At 42.4% G+C, this 17,244-nt stretch overlaps 1 protein-coding gene across 2 annotated transcripts in view; it reads right to left on the reverse strand.

Moving 5' to 3' along the window:
- The window catches only part of LOC138300136 (zinc finger protein 620-like), an 86,244-nt gene that overhangs the window by 14,102 nt on the left and 54,898 nt on the right, over window positions 1–17,244 (reverse strand). For both annotated transcript variants that reach the window (XM_069239071.1, XM_069239070.1), the window contains exons 7-8: window positions 5,333–5,419; window positions 3,716–3,826 (exon numbers count right to left, since the gene is read on the reverse strand). In XM_069239071.1, the coding sequence (XP_069095172.1) occupies window positions 3,716–3,826; window positions 5,333–5,419 (198 nt within the window). The remainder of the gene's footprint in view (window positions 1–3,715; window positions 3,827–5,332; window positions 5,420–17,244) is intronic.

The raw sequence follows: 17,244 nt of genomic DNA on the forward strand, positions 1-17,244 counted from the left end.
TTGGACTTCAGAGAGGTAAAATTTACTATTCCTACTCCAGTTTGTGAAACAGTAGGGAAAGCTTTGTACTTCGCTGGGTTAAAATGTACTCTTCCCACTTCATTCTGGGCAACAGTAGAGAAAGTGCTGGACTTTGGAGGAGTTAAATTTACTCTTCCCAAGCCAGTCTAAGCAACAGTAGGTAAGCTACTTCACTTCAAACACTTTACATACTTGAATAACTATATCAATTTGGAAAAAAATATAAAATGCTTAATGTAAATATTATTACTTAGCATATATATATATATTTTTATATATATACATTTACACACACACCTGTTAAAAAATAAAATCAATTTGCAAAATTCATAAACAATGTAATAATTATTTTCAATTAAAAGAATAACAGTTATTTAATTATTAATTAATAATTAACTTGCCACCCTATACCCTTACAAACCTACCAACCCACACCTAAAATATACCTACAATTAAGAATAACACAATTTACATAACTGATAATCAATAAAATGACTACCAATTAATAATTCATTGTTAATTAATACTTAGTTAACTTCCCACCCAACAACCCTACAAACCCAGCAGTCCACACCTAAAATATAACTAAAATATATACTTTCACAAATTACATAATTAATAATCAATTAAATATTTAATTATACATTAATAATGATTATTTGTTCGGATATTACTACCCTATACCCTATCACATGTAACCCCACAACTAAAATATAACTAAAATACTTCAGTGTTACATAATGTACATCATTAATAATCACTCCAAAAATGAATAATAAATTAATAATTACTTCTTAATTAACTTCCCACCCTATAGCTCTACAAACTCAGCAGTTGGCACATAAAATGTAACTAAAATATTGTATTATTACACAATTTACATAATTAATAATCAATTAAATATTGAATCATAAATTAAAAAAATAATTGTCAATTACCTAATGAATTTCCCACCCTTTACTCCTACAAACATAGCAATCGGTAATTCAAATATAATTAAATTAAATCAGTATTACACAATATACATAGTTAATATCAATCACATACATAAAATAATAATAATAATAATCATGAATGATTAATTAACCATCTCGCCCATCTACAAACCCAACTGGCTATAACACTATAAATTACTATTACCAATGTAATTAAAAAATCTAAACTACTTAAAATTACATGCTGTGTGTTAAAATAAATATATATATATAATACAAGAAGGAAAAATTAATATATGAACCAAAAGTCATTAATATAATGAAAAATCTACATTCTTTATTACTATATTATTGAAAACAATATTAACAACAATGTTCTTAGTAACAATATTACTGACCTAAAGAAACAATATTCTAGACAACAATATTTCTGCATCACAATATTTTTGTAGCATATTTTTATCTGATATTTCTGTCTCCTGATATTTAAAACGAAGTATTTTGTCCAAACACCGCAATATGGGCATGTAGTGGTGAGGCACAACACCTCATGGAGCAACAAAACTATCAGTGTGTCTATTACTGTATAGTGTGATTCTGATTATGCAACCTTAACCACTGTCATCACCTATGGTTGCTACCCCTACACAGCAAGAATTAGGCTGTTTATAGGATATGATGTCCAAGCACTAGTCAATTGTGCTTCTGTGTTATGCATTTTTGTACAGAGCAGCATCTGCTAGTCACACAGTCTCTTAGTGTGGTTTTCGACTAGCAGTGCAGCATATGCGGATTATGGTTATACCTACTGCAGAGTCTTTTAAGGTGATTTTTGTCTTGCCAGCACTCCCAACATGATGTATGAAGGGTGTTCTCTGAAATTAAGGGCCTCTCTGTGATAGGGCAGAGTGCACTGTATCTCTCACTTGATGGTCTTGGTTATCTTGATAAAAGGCTAACTTTGTTTTAATATACGGCCAAGGTTCTTTGCATTTTTCTCAACAGAGTGAACATTTTCCCACGGATTAAGGTTAGCCCTTGCCCTGCTTTCCTCCATTCCCATCACTTGTCCCCTGAGCTGTATGTACTTGCCTGTAAATGTGTTTTTACCACTGAGCTTTCGTAATGTTCAGTATTTGCTAATTCAGGTCTCTCCACATATTTGTGATATGTATAACGTAGCACTGACCTCTGGAGTTAGGTCCGCACTCCATATAAAACACAAAATTAGTAAAACAGGAGAGGGGTTATTGCAAAGGGGAGCCATATTTTGAGTGCCCATGTTAATGGGAACTAGTTTTATCGTAGAGCAAGTATGGCAGTGTGGTGGCTATGGAGGCTGCATGTACAAGAATGTGATACCACTGTCACACGTGATTGTGGAAGAAGATCCAAAGCCTCCCCCATTTAAAAACAATGTGGTGATATGTTCACTTTATCTTTCTGTAGTCGTGTCCCAGTTTTTGCTTTGTTGTGAGGCCTTCTTATGCTCACTCTGGTTCTCTATCTTAGCTCAGTTTTATATTTTAAATTTTACACGTTTTAGACAGACTTCGCTTTTCAGCAATGACATTTTACACACTTTATGGTTGCACAATATTATTCCAAGAATAGATTGTACACGTTCCTTGTTTTTAGTTTGCTTTTCTCAACATTGTATGTGCTGCTTGTTTTTAGTTAGCCTTTCTCGGCATGTAATCTGTAAACTCTATTTAAGGCTAGAAACATTGAAGAAGATACCATAGTGCTTGCTTTGCACGTTCTGAGACAACTTCTATCATCTAGACATATCATTGGATCAGAGCTGTGCCTCTAACAACAGCTTGGTTTTGATCATATGAATGGTGCACTGCCCGGGGGATCAGAGAAGCACTGCGGCCACTACCGTCCTGAAACAAATCCTCTGTTCGACATACAGCTCTGCTGATGCTGATCTTCCATCTTGAAAAAGGAGTGTCAACTCTACCCTAGACTGGCCCCCTGGCTCAGTTTTCCAGGTATGGGGGTCTTAGACTATCCTCCTGGATCGGGCAGAGAGTAAACCTGTTATGATCTCAGATTGTAGCTAGGTCAAAAGATATAGATCTAAGATTACCATTGTTGGACTGTTTGTTCTTTTCACCATGTTAGTAACACTGGTTACAATGCTTTGTTTAACCTGACTAATAATCACAACTCATTCTCTCTATGCAAGAATACAATAATAAATATTTTATACCTTTATTCATATCTTTCTTGTGTTTAACTCGGGCATGCATGAGTAAAACAACGAAAGGGGAAAGATCTGTTTCCACAACTTCCTTGGGAGTCAGTGTGTCATGTACGAGGTTGCTGTAATTATCTGTTACCCTGGGTTGGTTGGAGTTTCAGGTGAGGCACTCTGAGCTAGCTAGGAATAGGGTCAACAGTTGCTGATGGTGCAGATGGACTCATTCCTCTTGTCCTGAAGTTCTGCCACCTTAATATGCAGTCCTACCTTTTTATTGGGAACCGTTTAGCAAATAGAACCATTCTCAGGTTTTACTTCCATATCTGCAGCCACACAGCATAAAACAAGCATTTTGTAATCAACGAGCCTTCGTTCACCCTAATTAAAACTCCCCAAAATTCAAGACAACCTTAGTTGAAATGGGTTAATAAAAAAAGCAAGTTTATCAGTGACATAACAAAGGGCAGACACTTACTTACACTTTAGTACACAGCATGCTGCCTGATGGGTCACTCGTTTGCATCGAAGTAGACCTGCCTAATTTACTCACCTGGAGGACTGTTAAAGATTTCCTGTCTTCTATAGTTCTGAATGTCAATGGGATAGGTCTCTCCTTCTTCATTAATGCCAATTGATGTCATCGGTGCAGCGACGTTGGTGCCTGTGATGAAAACAGTTTTAAATACATGCTTGTCTATGACAGTATCTATGCATTTTACTCACAAGGAAAACCAGTTATTAGAAAACAATTGGAAAGCAAGACCCATGACTATGTTGAGCATAAAATTGTGTCTTTTGGTACCTCTCTTCCATTTTCATTGGGGTTTGTCCTCACATTGTTACTTACTGAGAGATGCAAACTTCTGGAAGGTGCTTTTTTGTTGGAGGGGGAGTTAACTATTAAAATGCCCACTCCATTAAAGTCAGTTTGAAACTACTGAGGTAATAATGCTGTGTCCCTCATTATTACTTATAACAATTCCAAAAATGTTGAATTTTAAAAGTCATTTGATTACATGTATTCTTTAATGTATTTAACTGCAACCTAATAACTCCTTACCATCCGTTAACACTTCCCATCATGAGCCCTTAAAACTCGGAACTCCTCCTTAATGCTACTCTTGCCTGAACCCTAAAAGCCCCTATCTACCCCTTAACACTACCAATTCCTTGCTATACTTTGAAGATACCCTTCCTTGAACCCTAAAAACCCTTTAATCTTATCCTACCCTGAACTCTAAATACCCTACTATCCCTTAACCCTACACTTCACAGAAACTAAAAACCTTTACTTACCCTTATTATTACCCTTGTCTAAACCTAAAAAACCCTTACTACCCCTTATTGCTACCCTTCCCTGAACCCTAAATACATCTTACTACCCTTTTACACTATCCATCCCTTAACCCTAAAAACCTAGAACTACCACTTAATCTTCTTTATACCTACCCCTCAGTGCTAGTTATCTGAACTCTAAAAAAAACTTTACTAACCTTTTATGCTGCACATCCCTTAACCTAAAAACCCAGAACATCCCCATAATGCTACCCTTCCATGAGTCGTAAAAAGCCTTTCCAATATGTAAAGCTTTCCTTCCCTGAACCTAAAATGTGCTTACCTTCCCTTATTGCTACCCTTCCATAAACTCTAACAAAACAGTTACAACCTCTTAACATTACCCTAACCTGAATCCTAGAAGCCCCTAATTACCCCTTAACATTAGCAATCCCTAAACACTATCAACCTTTTACTAACCCTTAAAGCTACCCTTTCCTGAATTCTCAAAATCCCTTACTAGTCCTCCTCCACCTTGATGTAAATGCTCCTCTATAGCAGGAGGATGCCCCTTGCGCCTGCTTCCAGTACACTTAGCTTTGTCATATATGGCACAACATTCTTTTTTTGTAACCACATCTTTTTCAGTATTATTACTGATGCATTATGCATTAGGTCAATAATGTGGCTCGTTGGCTCAGTAAAAATCCAAAGAAGTCATAGGTAATTGTAATGTATCGAACCATAACAACAGTAATACTAATCTCCAATCCCAACGAAACAATACAGCAAACTAACACTGTAAGTGAGCTTGAGCAGCAGGCTGTGCCTTTCTAAGTACCTTACAGGTGGTCCACTTGGTAAATATTGTAATATATTGAATATAACCTACCAGTATTAAAACTGCTGCTTTCTTCTTTTGCCGCACTTCGGTACTCCCTTAAACTTGCCTTTTCCTCAGCAGTGTTAAATGGAAATCCTGTTATGCAAGAGAACATATATTTTCTAGTAAGAAAAGATGCTTCATATTAAGTAATGACACACCAGTTTAAACCTAAAAAAGGACTGCCAACAGAATGCTGAGAAATATTTATGTATTTTAATGTATGCTTATTTTATAAAGTGATGTCCATTTCACCCAGCAGGCAGATTTAAACATGTGTTTGCTGCTTTTCGCCACTGAAATGTTAATATGAAGGACACTGAATACCTTTTAAGCAATTATGAATATGTTCTTTATGCATATTATTAATTCTATACATAAACAGGACCAGAGGCGAGGACTATGCCTTTCTTTCAACACTTTATTTTCTCCAGCAGCCTTCAACTTTTTAACAAAAACTACCTTTCCTATGAACCAATGAGAAAGGAAACAGAGAAAACTTCACCCCTTCAGAGCCCAAAAAGTACCATATAGGCAGTCTCCTCTTCCTCTCAGCCTCCTCTTTCTTCGCTGCTCCAGCAGCTGTCAGTTGAGTATTTCAAGCCATGGTTTTATATTTGGTCAACCTGTTCCCTCAAATACCACAAGCACCATCCTGACTGCCTCTTTCTTTGCTGCTCGGCAGTCAAGATACGTGCTTAATTTCATTTGCCTGTTATTGTGACGTTAATTGCTTGTGGCGTTACTGCCGCTTTCCATATTTGCATTCCACGGTTTCTAGCATTTTCGCTCTGGCTTATACCCTGATTTGCACTTATTATTCTTACTTAATTGATGTCCCATTCTGGTATAGAAGGTGGGTTCCACTGTGAGCTCCCAGGAGGCCTGAGCCCTCCTTTCTTCTTTTCCAGATATGAGCGCAAATTAGGAGGTGCTTTCTTCCCAGATTTCAGGCTGGCCCCTTCTTGCCTCTGCCCTTTTGCAAATGTCAGAGCCCACCCTCATTTAGCACGACACGTTTGGGGGCCAGGGGACTGCACATGTAGCCCAACTAAGCATCCTACGCACAGTCCTCGTTCTATTGCTATAGCCAGCGTGCCGGATCTTCACCCGGCTCTGCGTTCAATTTGAATTGAGCACTGAGGCGCCTTCCCTCAGGCTGCAATAACTGAGTTTGCCCAAGCCGGCAATTAGAGCAGGTGTGCACGTTCAGACTCATATTGGTGTATATATATATATATATATATATATATATATATATATATATATATATTAAAAACCCTAAAAAGGGGATCGATAGAGCTTGCCAAGAAAATCTCTTGGATATTTTGGGCCCTCACCCAGCCGAGATTATGGAAATAGCCTTAGAGGCAAAGGAGAGGGGTACAGCGATTGACCCTGATATTGTTGTGGGTGGGATCAATGGACGAACAGTCTCATAGGCAACGTCAGTTGTGTGGCTTCGGCAGAAAGGAGGAAGTCTCGGCCAATAAGGATCGACCCGAACCTGGTTGAGCTTGCCTACTGAAAGGAGGAAGTCGTTGCTCATGAGAATCGACCCAAACCTGGTTGAACTGGCCCCGGCAGAGACAGGTCCCTTGGCAGAGGGCCTATTGTTCTACGAAAGATTTGTCAAAGATATTGGGAAATACATTAATACATTCAAGGCCCTATCATCTCTCAAAAAAGTGTTTTAGGCCAATCTTTTTGGATGGGTTGGGCAAAGTCGTAGCCACTTGCTTGGCCATCAGCAATTTCAAGGCACCCAGAGAGGAATTGCTGTGCGCAGACGTATTGGATAGCAAGACTCCTCTAGAGGAGGACCTTCTTTCCCTCGACAGCCCATTATGAGAAGGGCAGATTTGGCAGAGGCAACTACAGGAGGAACCCTAGGCCTCCTTTGCTTCAGGTAAGGCTCAACAACATGTCACAGGTCGGTCTGGGGGACAGAGTGACATTGTTCATTCACAACTGGAGGTTATTAACAGGAGATGCTTGGGTCTTAGAGACAGTCCAAGGTATCAAATTGGAGTCTTATCAAACTCCCTTGCAGGACAGGGTCCCAGCTTAATTGTCTTTTTTCCATCAAGACGCATCCTTCATAGATGCAGAGATAGAGGTATTGCTGCGAGAATTGGCATTGCTTGCAGCGAGGTCCATCTCAACGGCTTCTGCAGAAACATATGATCTAAATTTAAGGGAGCTCAACCACTGAATTGTCTACAGGCATTTCAAGACGGAGAGAATCCATCATATGAGAGACATGATGCAAGAAGGCGACTGGATGGTTCACCTTGACCTCAAGGAATGCCTATCTTACTATCCCCATTTTCGCTATGTACAGGTCTTTTCTCCAATTCTATGCTGCAAATATTTGGTTCTGACTTTTGGTCCTTCTTCCGCTACTTTGTGTTTTACCAAGGTAATGAAACCAGTTCATTTCAGAAAGAAAGGAGTGCATTTGATCGTCTACCTAGACGATATCCTCACAATGGCCCATTCTCAAGAGAGGTTAATCCTTCTCCTTCAAATTACGATACAATTCATGCAAGATCTGGGGTTTGTGATAAGCTAACAGAAATCTCTTCTTTGCCTGACAAAATCCATAGAGTTTCTGGGTTTTCTGATCAGAGAAGGCTCAACTTCTCTTCCCCAAACACAAGACAAAGGAACTGAAGTTGGCTTTATCCAGGCATAGTTTTGTTGCGGTTGATTGAGAGGTTTGTGGGTCTGATAGCATCCTCCATCCAAGCTGTGTTTCCGGCCCGCTACATTACAGGGCCCTGCAGAGAGGCTCAGGGTCCAGCATCTCAGAAACGTACTAGCTTATACAGACCATGCCCACTATCAAGAGAGATCAAGGACGATATCAAGAGGGGGCTGGGACACAGGAAGGTATGGAATGGCAGGGCAATCTTCAGTTCGCAGCTAAAAGTGGTGATAGAGTCAAACGCCAGTTGTTGGGGCTGGGGCACACATTGTGACAATGTCTCTACTGTTGGCAGATGGTCACTAGAAGAGCTGCATCTTCACATCAATTGCCTGGAGTTCTTTCGCAATTCAGACTCACTCCGAAGAAGAGGTCATGGGTTCTGTTGAAGATAGACAGCATCTCAGCAGCACATTACATACACAGGCTGGGGGTACCAGATCGAGGTTCTCTGCGGAGATAGCCAAGGATTTCTGGCACCTCGGCCTGAGCGGTAAGATATCAGTGGTTGCAGAGTACATTCGGGGGCAATCGAACCCGAACTCGAGATACATGACGGATCCCAGTAATTGGTAGTTACATCCTCAGATTATCAGTATGATTCAGGACCCATGGCGCCATAGATTTCTTTGCATCCAAATTAAATCAATAGCTGGAGGAGTTCTTCAGCTGGAAGCCGGATCTATTGGTGAGAGCAACTGATGCCTTCCTTTACGAATGGTCAAAATGCCTCAACTATGCATTTCCTCCTTTGCAATGATATAGCGGGTAGAAACGCAGGTGAAGCATCAGTTGGCGGAGCTGGTGTTAGTCACGTTGATAAGGACCCGATGGTTGTGTCAGGGCAGGTGTGCCTGATGGCCTGGAGCCTTTCCAGCATCAGTGATGTCTGCCAGGACTTTCCAACAAAGCTGGAGAATTCATTAAGCAGGCATGGGTATCTTCTATCCGAAAGCAAAATTCTTCAGCCTGAAAATGCTGGGAGGCTTGGTGCTTGGAACGACATTTGGATCCCGTGGAGGCAGTTATAACAGAAATTGTGAATGTTTTGTCTTAAAAAGCTGATAAGGGTGTATCTTGCAGGTCAGTAAATAATTTCCATTTTGCCATTTCAGCGGGCCATATGCAGATGGGTAATGTTTCTGTGGGGATACAACCAGTGATTTGAAAGCTCCTGAAAAGTATCAAGGTGGTAAATCCTCCCAGGCCAAGTTATTCTTCCCATTGGCATGTGAATGTGGTTTTGCATCTATTTGAGACATGGCCTCACAATGAACAACGGACCAGGAAACAGCTGTCAGACAAATTTATTATGTTGCTCTGTCTAATTACCTTTAAGAGAACCTCAGATGTAAAAAAAAAAAGAAAAGAAAGAAAAAAAAAAAAAAGCTCTGGAACTTGCAGGTAGAGTATTTACTACAGAAGGAGTTTTGTTTTCTATTATGAGAAGAACTGAATTGTTTACTATGAGTATTGATTATCCCACTTTTCCTCTTAATTATCACTTGTGTGTGGTGAAATGCTTGAAGGTGTATGATGACTGTGATCAGATGTTCGAGGCATGATCCTAATGGACAATTGTTGCAAAAGTTATTTAAAATTTAAACCGGTTTTTCAGCCATCATAGCTAGGTGGCTATAGGAGGTGATGTTAAAAGCTGGGGTACATATCAAAGTATTTGGTGCCCATTCAGTATGCCATGCCCTCTACGGCTGATGCTTAGAGTTCTACAATCCAGGATTTCATGAAAACAGCTGATTAGTCATCGGGTTCAACCTTTAAACAGTTTTATTATGAACCCATTGTGGAGGTTGCCTCTGTGGTGGTGAATAATCTTTGAACTAGCATAATCTGAGATTCCGGTCCTGACATAAAATGAAAAATCTGTCAGCATTCGTGCCAATAATTTCAAAATCTATAAAGGACAAGGAGGATTATCCCCCCCTGTGTTTTGTGTACATTGTAGGTTTGAATTGTTTTGCCACCAGTGATTTCATGTCAGTCTGTTATGACATTTGCAATATACATTGGTTTGAGAAGGTCATTGTGATGTACAACCACTTATATTTTCTTGATGGGGAGTGTTGGTATTACATCATTTTGTTTCTACTGCAGGATCCGATCAGAAACAAGAGTTAAGGATGAAGGTGCTACAGGATCACCGGAAAAAAAAAACACTGCCTAAGCGCGAGGATAGTTGCCAAATGTACAGGTACCTGGATGGGCTCAGACTTCCCCGGTTAGCCGAGGCACAGACTGAGGAGCTGGAAGGGGACATAACGTTGGAGGAACTACAGGAAGCCCTAGGGGCCATGCCACATGGAAAAACACCGGGTCCAGATGGTTTGCTGGTTGAGTTTTACCATAAATACTCTGCATCGGTCCTTCCCAGACTGTTGGAAACACTTTGTGAGGCCCATAGAGAGGGCAGCCTGCCAACACATTTGAGGGAAGCACTGATAGTCATGATACCGAAACCAAGGAAAGACCCAGTTGACCCCAGCTCCTATAGACCATTGTCCATGCTCAATGTAAATGTAAAACTACTCGCAAAAGTTCTGACAATGCGCTTAAGACATGTTGTTACCCATCTGGTGCTAGAGGATCAGTGTGGATTCATACCGGGGAGGGAAACTCATATGAATCTGCGGAAGCTGTCTCATATAATTCACGAAACCCGAGGATCTGCAGCTTGCGCCGCGCTAGTTGCCCTGGACACAGAAAAGGCACTCAATACTCGGTCTTGGGACTATCTGTGGGAAGTATTGAGTAGAATGGGCATTGGACCGAGCTTCCTGACATGGGTGCGCCCCCTGTATACGGCACTGAGGGGACCATAGTGTCAGATTAATTTGATATTGAACGAGGCATGCAACAGGATTGCCCACTGTCACCACTTCTGTTTGCTTTGGTTATGGAGCCTATGGCTGTACAACTTAGGGCAGCACTAAAGGAGTGGGGCATACGAGTGGGGACCAGAATGCATATGGTATCACTGTACACAGATGATGAACTGGTGTATGTTACAGACCCGGAACGGTCGATCCCACTCCTACTAAGTATGATAGACGACTTTGGAAGGATATCTGGCCTATAAGTCAACCGACAGAAGATGGTGCTGTACCCCTTGGCATTTTTAGCGACTGTTGCGGCGTCGGAACTCCCGCAGGTGGGCCTTGCATGGGTGACCAAGACCTTTCAGTACTTGGGTATCCACATAACTCACTCCTCTCAACTACAATATGAGCTGAACATGGGTATGGTGATGGACAGACACGGGCCTCGGTCCAATTTTGGACCACCCTCCCACTATCAGTTATGGAAAGGGTCACACTCAGTAAAATGGTCTTACTCCTGTGCTGCCTGTATGTCATGCAAAACTCGTTCTGCGAGCTACCCCCTACTCTGTTTCGATAAATAGATAATTTGCTGCTGTCCCTAGTCTGGGCAGGTAAGAGATGTAGAGTCCGCCTCAAGGTGCTGAAGTTAGACCTAGCCAACAGGGTATTGGGGCTGTCGCATCTCCATCTATGCTACATGGCGGGCTTCCTGCAGTACGCGGCTATGTGGTGTGACGATGCCCCTAACTGGGGACAAAAATGCTAGAAGGCTCTATATGTATATCCCGACTTCCAGGCCTACTTATGGGCGGTTCTAAGCTACCGCAGGGCACTCCCTTTCTAATATCACAGGTATCGCGGGTATGGGAACGAGCGGTCACACGGGTACTGCAGAGAGCACCCTATGCGCTCCTGCTCCCGATCTGGTGGATCCGCCCCTTTGCTAGAGTCGCTAACATATTGGATTTCTCAAAATGGCAAGCAGGTGGATGTAATAATGTGGGTGATTTATACCAAAATGGCACATTTGTCACATGGGAGGAGGCCGGGTCCCTATTTGGAACTGACCAGGGACAATTCCTACAATACGTAAGCCTATCACGAACAGCCCAGGAGATCTGGACCTCCTTTTCTGAGGAGCCCACCGAATCCCACCTCGTGAAGGGTCTTATAGACCCGGGCTGCGACCGTGGTCTACTCTCCTGAATATATGTGGCCCTAAAAAAAGACAGGAAGATAAACATACATGGGATGAGCGCAATGTGGGATACGGACATGGGAACTCCAGATGGGGAATGGAATAGGGCCTGTTCACTAGTGCAGGAAGGGACTAGCGATGCTAGACTTAGGCTGATGCAATTTTACTATCTGCACAGAGCATATTTGACGCTACAACGCCTTCACAGACTATTCCCAATATGACCTGACAGGTGTGCTCACTGCGGCACATCCCCAGACACCTTTAGACACATCACATAGACATGTAGCTTCCTACAACCCTTCTGGCGCGAAATAGTACAGATGCTAAAGACTGCGACGGCTGTGAGAGTGAAGGTAACAATGCGACACTGCTTGCTGGGACTGCTCCCCATCCCCCAAAAAGGGTGTAAAATGGCGTAAAGATTCATGCAGCTAGGGCTTGTATTTGCCATAGATGGCTGTCTGATCTTCTTGAATGGGCAACTGCTGAGGAATAATGTTTCCATAAGACATGTATGGATGAGCATGCAGAGCAGGATTTGGAGGACTGTAGTGGAATGATTGAGGGGCTGCACGGAGAGATCAAGGTAGGAGATGGGGGTACCTCGGCAGACGAATCCCAATAGCTGAGTGCTGAGAACGACTACCCCCATGGGACGGTAAATTGGTGGCTGCGGACACGAGGCTGAATGCAATGAGCTATTGCCTTGCCCCCTCTCTCTCTCTCCCTCCTCCTTCTGGGGCTTCCCTCTCCTCGCAGCATTTAGTTCTGGATATCTGCTATCCTCTCCGAGGGCCTGTACCACCCGAATATTGTTGTCTAGACCACTAGAGCAAGAGTAGATGTTATACTTGGAAAAGCGAGGAGAGTTATATTATTATTTATACACTTATGGTGTATGGTACTATACTAATTGTTATGCATATGTTGTTTTTCTTTTTGCATAAATAAAATTGGAAAAAAAAAAGTTTTGGTTATTCAGTTGTGAACACTTTTTATGGACTGATGATTCGCAATGAATGAGGCAGTCAAGATGGTGCTTGCCGTATTTGAGGGAACCGGTTTGTCATGACTGGTGGTGGGTACTGTGTGAAGACTCATGGGAAATGTAGTTTTGATGTTAAAATATTTGTATTGGCTGCTGTAAAACTTGCAGTGAAGGAAAAGAAGCATAATCCTCTCTGTCCTTTATAGAATTGAAATTTCTTGGCACGAATGCTAGTAAATTTTTTATTCTGGTTGTAATCTTTGTTTTTCCTGTTAGCAGGTGGGGCCCATGGGAGTGCACTCAGTGATACATTAGCTGTGTGCGTTTTTTTGAGTGAGGCTGTGTGACTGTGGTTGGGCCGGCAGCCCACCAGAGGGCGCTCAAGGGTCTGCACCTGCCTGCAGAGGGTGTCTCTGTGCTTCAACATCGGTACGCTGTCAAAGGCAATGCCATGAAGGGAACGTAGAGCCAGTTGTGGAGCCTTGGCCATCCCACACAGCCTGGAAACAGAGTGCCCCACATGGGTGTGAAATTACCGACCAGAATTGGTGTCCATGCCGAGGAGCTCTGGTCAGTACTCTAACCCTCACAGAATAGGTCATACTAGCATGGCAGTGTGCAGCACTGCTAGTAGAAAGCCCAGGACTGCAACCCCACAGAATTTAATGGGTGAGTCGTTCCGGGGCTACAAACAAAAAGTGCTGGCTGGCTCTACTTCAGCACCACTAAGGGATAAACCTGCCTGACGTTGCAGATTCTGGGACAACATATTGTACGGCGTAATGCTGCAAGAGCCAGATGGAGCCTATATGGAGGAGGAATCTGTTTCCATCCTTCCCCTAGATGATGAGTTCTGTGAGGCAGGTGATGCCTCTATTCACTGAGGAGTGGCTACCGCCATTGAACCCCTTGACAGGAAGCTCATGCAATTGGCATACGTCTTTCCAGAACCCTTAAATTTAGCAATGTTGTTCCCTAGGCCCACTACAGTTGGCCAGGAAACTTGATAAACTACCGGTTGACATGGAGGAAAAATGAACCAGGCATTGATATGGACATCTTTACTAGGCCTAAAAAGGCTTTCCTAGCACACTCTTGTTTCACGCTAAGAGCTGATGGGGATTCCTTAATGTCAACAGGAAAACACCTTGATGGCATAGCCTCTCTGTCATATACACCAGACCGTGACAATGACATCTACAATGGGGATACAAAGGAGAGAAAGGGCCATCCAGACTGTGGCATCCGTTTCCAGAAGCAACACAGAGATGCCACAATCTACCCCTTATACTACTTCTACCTCCGACATGTTAGACCCAGAGGCCCTGCTGCAACCATGCTCCTCTAAATGGTCGCTGGTGGAGAAGGTTGCCACCTCCATGGAAAATCGCCTCCGCAATCCCCTGGAGAAGGAGGTGAGATCCAGCCTATGATCGGAATATCTGCAACCATCCAGGGTAAGCAAGGTTGCCCTGAAATCGATGATAGAAAAGCGACATTCCTGAGGAAGTACATTAGAGACCCAAAGAAGGACATCAACTGCTCTTGGCAGTTTTGTCAAGATAAGTTGTTAGATGTCACAAGGCTTCTCATAAAAATCCTGGATATGGCTGAGAAGGCCAAATTGTCTGGTTCCCTCATTCCACCTGATGTTCTGTTGGGGTGGGCTCAGAGGACAATAATTTTCTTGAGGAATGCAAACTGGGCCCTATCCATTGAGAGGTGTTGTTCCCTCCTGATAAAGGTGGACTGCAAACTGGGTGACCTGGCGCCTCCAAAGCGAGATATGTAGCACAAGGGGGTCTGTTCATCAAAGAATTTAGCAAATTAGTTTCCACCTTCACTTCTGAGGTGCAAGCCTTGATGAAGAAAATTTACAACCCCAAGGTTTTCAATGGGGCCAGTTGTTGTATAAAGCACTCGGCTGGCCGTTTCCCCTCCCAAGCCCCTTCAAGAGGCCAAGGCTCCTGACACGGCTGCTGGGAGGACCTATCCAGATTCGGAGGCTTCTTTCCTCCAGAGGTTTCGAGAAGACCTGCGAAACCAGAGAGATTCCACGTGGAAAGCTCCATGGTGCAATCTCAGGTGAGAGTTTTCCATTCTTCTCAACTAGAGGTTGGGGGCGGTTGGCACGCTTCCTTCACAACTGGAGGGCTTTCATTTCAGATGCCTGGGTCCTGCAGATGGAAATATAGAATTCTACAGCATCCCTGTCTACCCACGCTGACCGCTGCCACTATCCTTCTCAGAGAAGGGTATTACACTCATAGAGTAGGTATCAGACCTCCTACCAAAGGAACTCAGCAAATGAGTTTCCACCTTTGCATCTGAGCCTGTAACAGGATTCCACCCCTATGGGTTTTTTGAGAAACATCTTCCTACTGGAGAGGAGAGAAGGTTGTAAGAGACTGGTTATAAACCTTTGAGAGGTAAACAAGTGATTGATATATCGCCACTTCAAGATGGAGAGCATTCACCAGCTGAGGGATCTTTTGTGACCCAATGACTGGATGACTCGGCTAGATCTATAGGACTCATCCCTGACAATCCTCATATATGGATCTCACTGAATGTTTCTGCAATTCCTGTGGGGAGTCATGGTTTTCAGTTCAAGATGCTACTATCCGGTCTGTCTTCAGCACTGTGGTGTTTTAAAAAGGTATTGAAATTGGTAGTGGAATATCTGCCAGCCCAGGGGATCATTTACTCAGATGATATCTTACTGATGGACCAGTGTCCCATGAGAATTTAAAACACTTCTAGATAGCAATACGCTTAGGTGAAAACCTAGGATTTGTCATCAACAAGAAAGAGTTGCTTCTCATCAAACGATGTTCCTAGGATTCTTCATCAACTATAAGGAAAAGATGCAGAAGATAGCAAAGATTTGACAGGAACTGAGCACAGGGGAAGTACTCCCCTTCATTGAGATAGATCGCCCATCTGGTGGGTCTGCTGTCATCCTCTATACAAGCGATATTCCTGTGTCCGCTTCACTAAAGGGCTCTAAAAGAAATTCAAATCCCATCACCTATGGAAAGGATTGATCTATTCAGAAGCAATACCCCTGACAGAGAACATCAAAGAGGAGATAAGATGGTGGCTAACTCATATGGAGGCATGGAACAGAACAATCTTTGGTTTATATCCAGTCATCGTCTAACGCCAGCGAAACAGGCTGGGGCACGAGATGTGGCAAGTCCTACAGAGGAAAGGGGTCACCTCAAGAACAAACGTTACATACAGCTAGGAGCTAACAGCCGGATCTTTTTGCAATACATTTGTTAGGAGATTACCCATTAAATCAAACTTCCACAGGAGCAGATGCCTTTTACCCAACTCCCTTCAACAGATGCGTACTCAGACTTTACTGATTATCTGAACCCTGCATCCACTAGGGGGAAAGGGGAATGGGAATAGAAAAAGAGAGACTGCCTCCAGCTCCAGTTCCAGCCTGTGTTTCCCACTTGAAGATAGGATATTCAGTGTGTGCTTCTGTAACCTGCTCCTTTTTTTCTTAATGGGATTTCTTTAAAGGAAGGACCTACATTCGGGTGATAAGAGCATAGATAAGTAAATTCCTACTGTGCATTCAATTGTTCAGCCATTAACATTCACCCAATTCTATTGTTCTCCTAACCTGGATGTTTTGAGAGACTAGCCTCTCTCTAAGAGAACAATGGTAACTTAATATCTTCTTTTTTTCCAGGAGTGAGAGGTATCACGGTTTTCTGGAGAACACTTCAAAGGTTCACAAATATATAATCTACTAATGTCTTTTACAGGAAACGAAAACTCCTTCTCAAGGTTCAGTTTTCTCAATCACAGTCTCTAGGAATTAGTCTGAGCTCTGAGGTTTGTCTCCAAGACTGGCAAGTGTGCAAGGCGAAGAGTTTTTGAATATATATGTACATATATATATATTGGCAAGTCTGAAAATCATACAAAAGGATTCCTTACTGCAGTTGCTTGAAGTTCTGTTAAGCCAAAACGAATTCTCCTCAGAAAGCAGATAGCCAGTTGTTGGAAGAAGGAAGAAATTCAGCTTCTCCAGAAGGGAACAAGTAGCTGGTGTGCACACCATAGCAAAAAAAAGAATTAATTACTAAAAACTGGAAGAATTCTCTATGAAACGAAGCGCCTCAGGAACACTACTCATTCTCCTCAGGATGACAGTTGAAG

This window comes from Pleurodeles waltl, chromosome 6 (genome assembly GCF_031143425.1).
Source record: "Pleurodeles waltl isolate 20211129_DDA chromosome 6, aPleWal1.hap1.20221129, whole genome shotgun sequence".
Classification (NCBI taxonomy): domain Eukaryota; kingdom Metazoa; phylum Chordata; class Amphibia; order Caudata; family Salamandridae; genus Pleurodeles; species Pleurodeles waltl.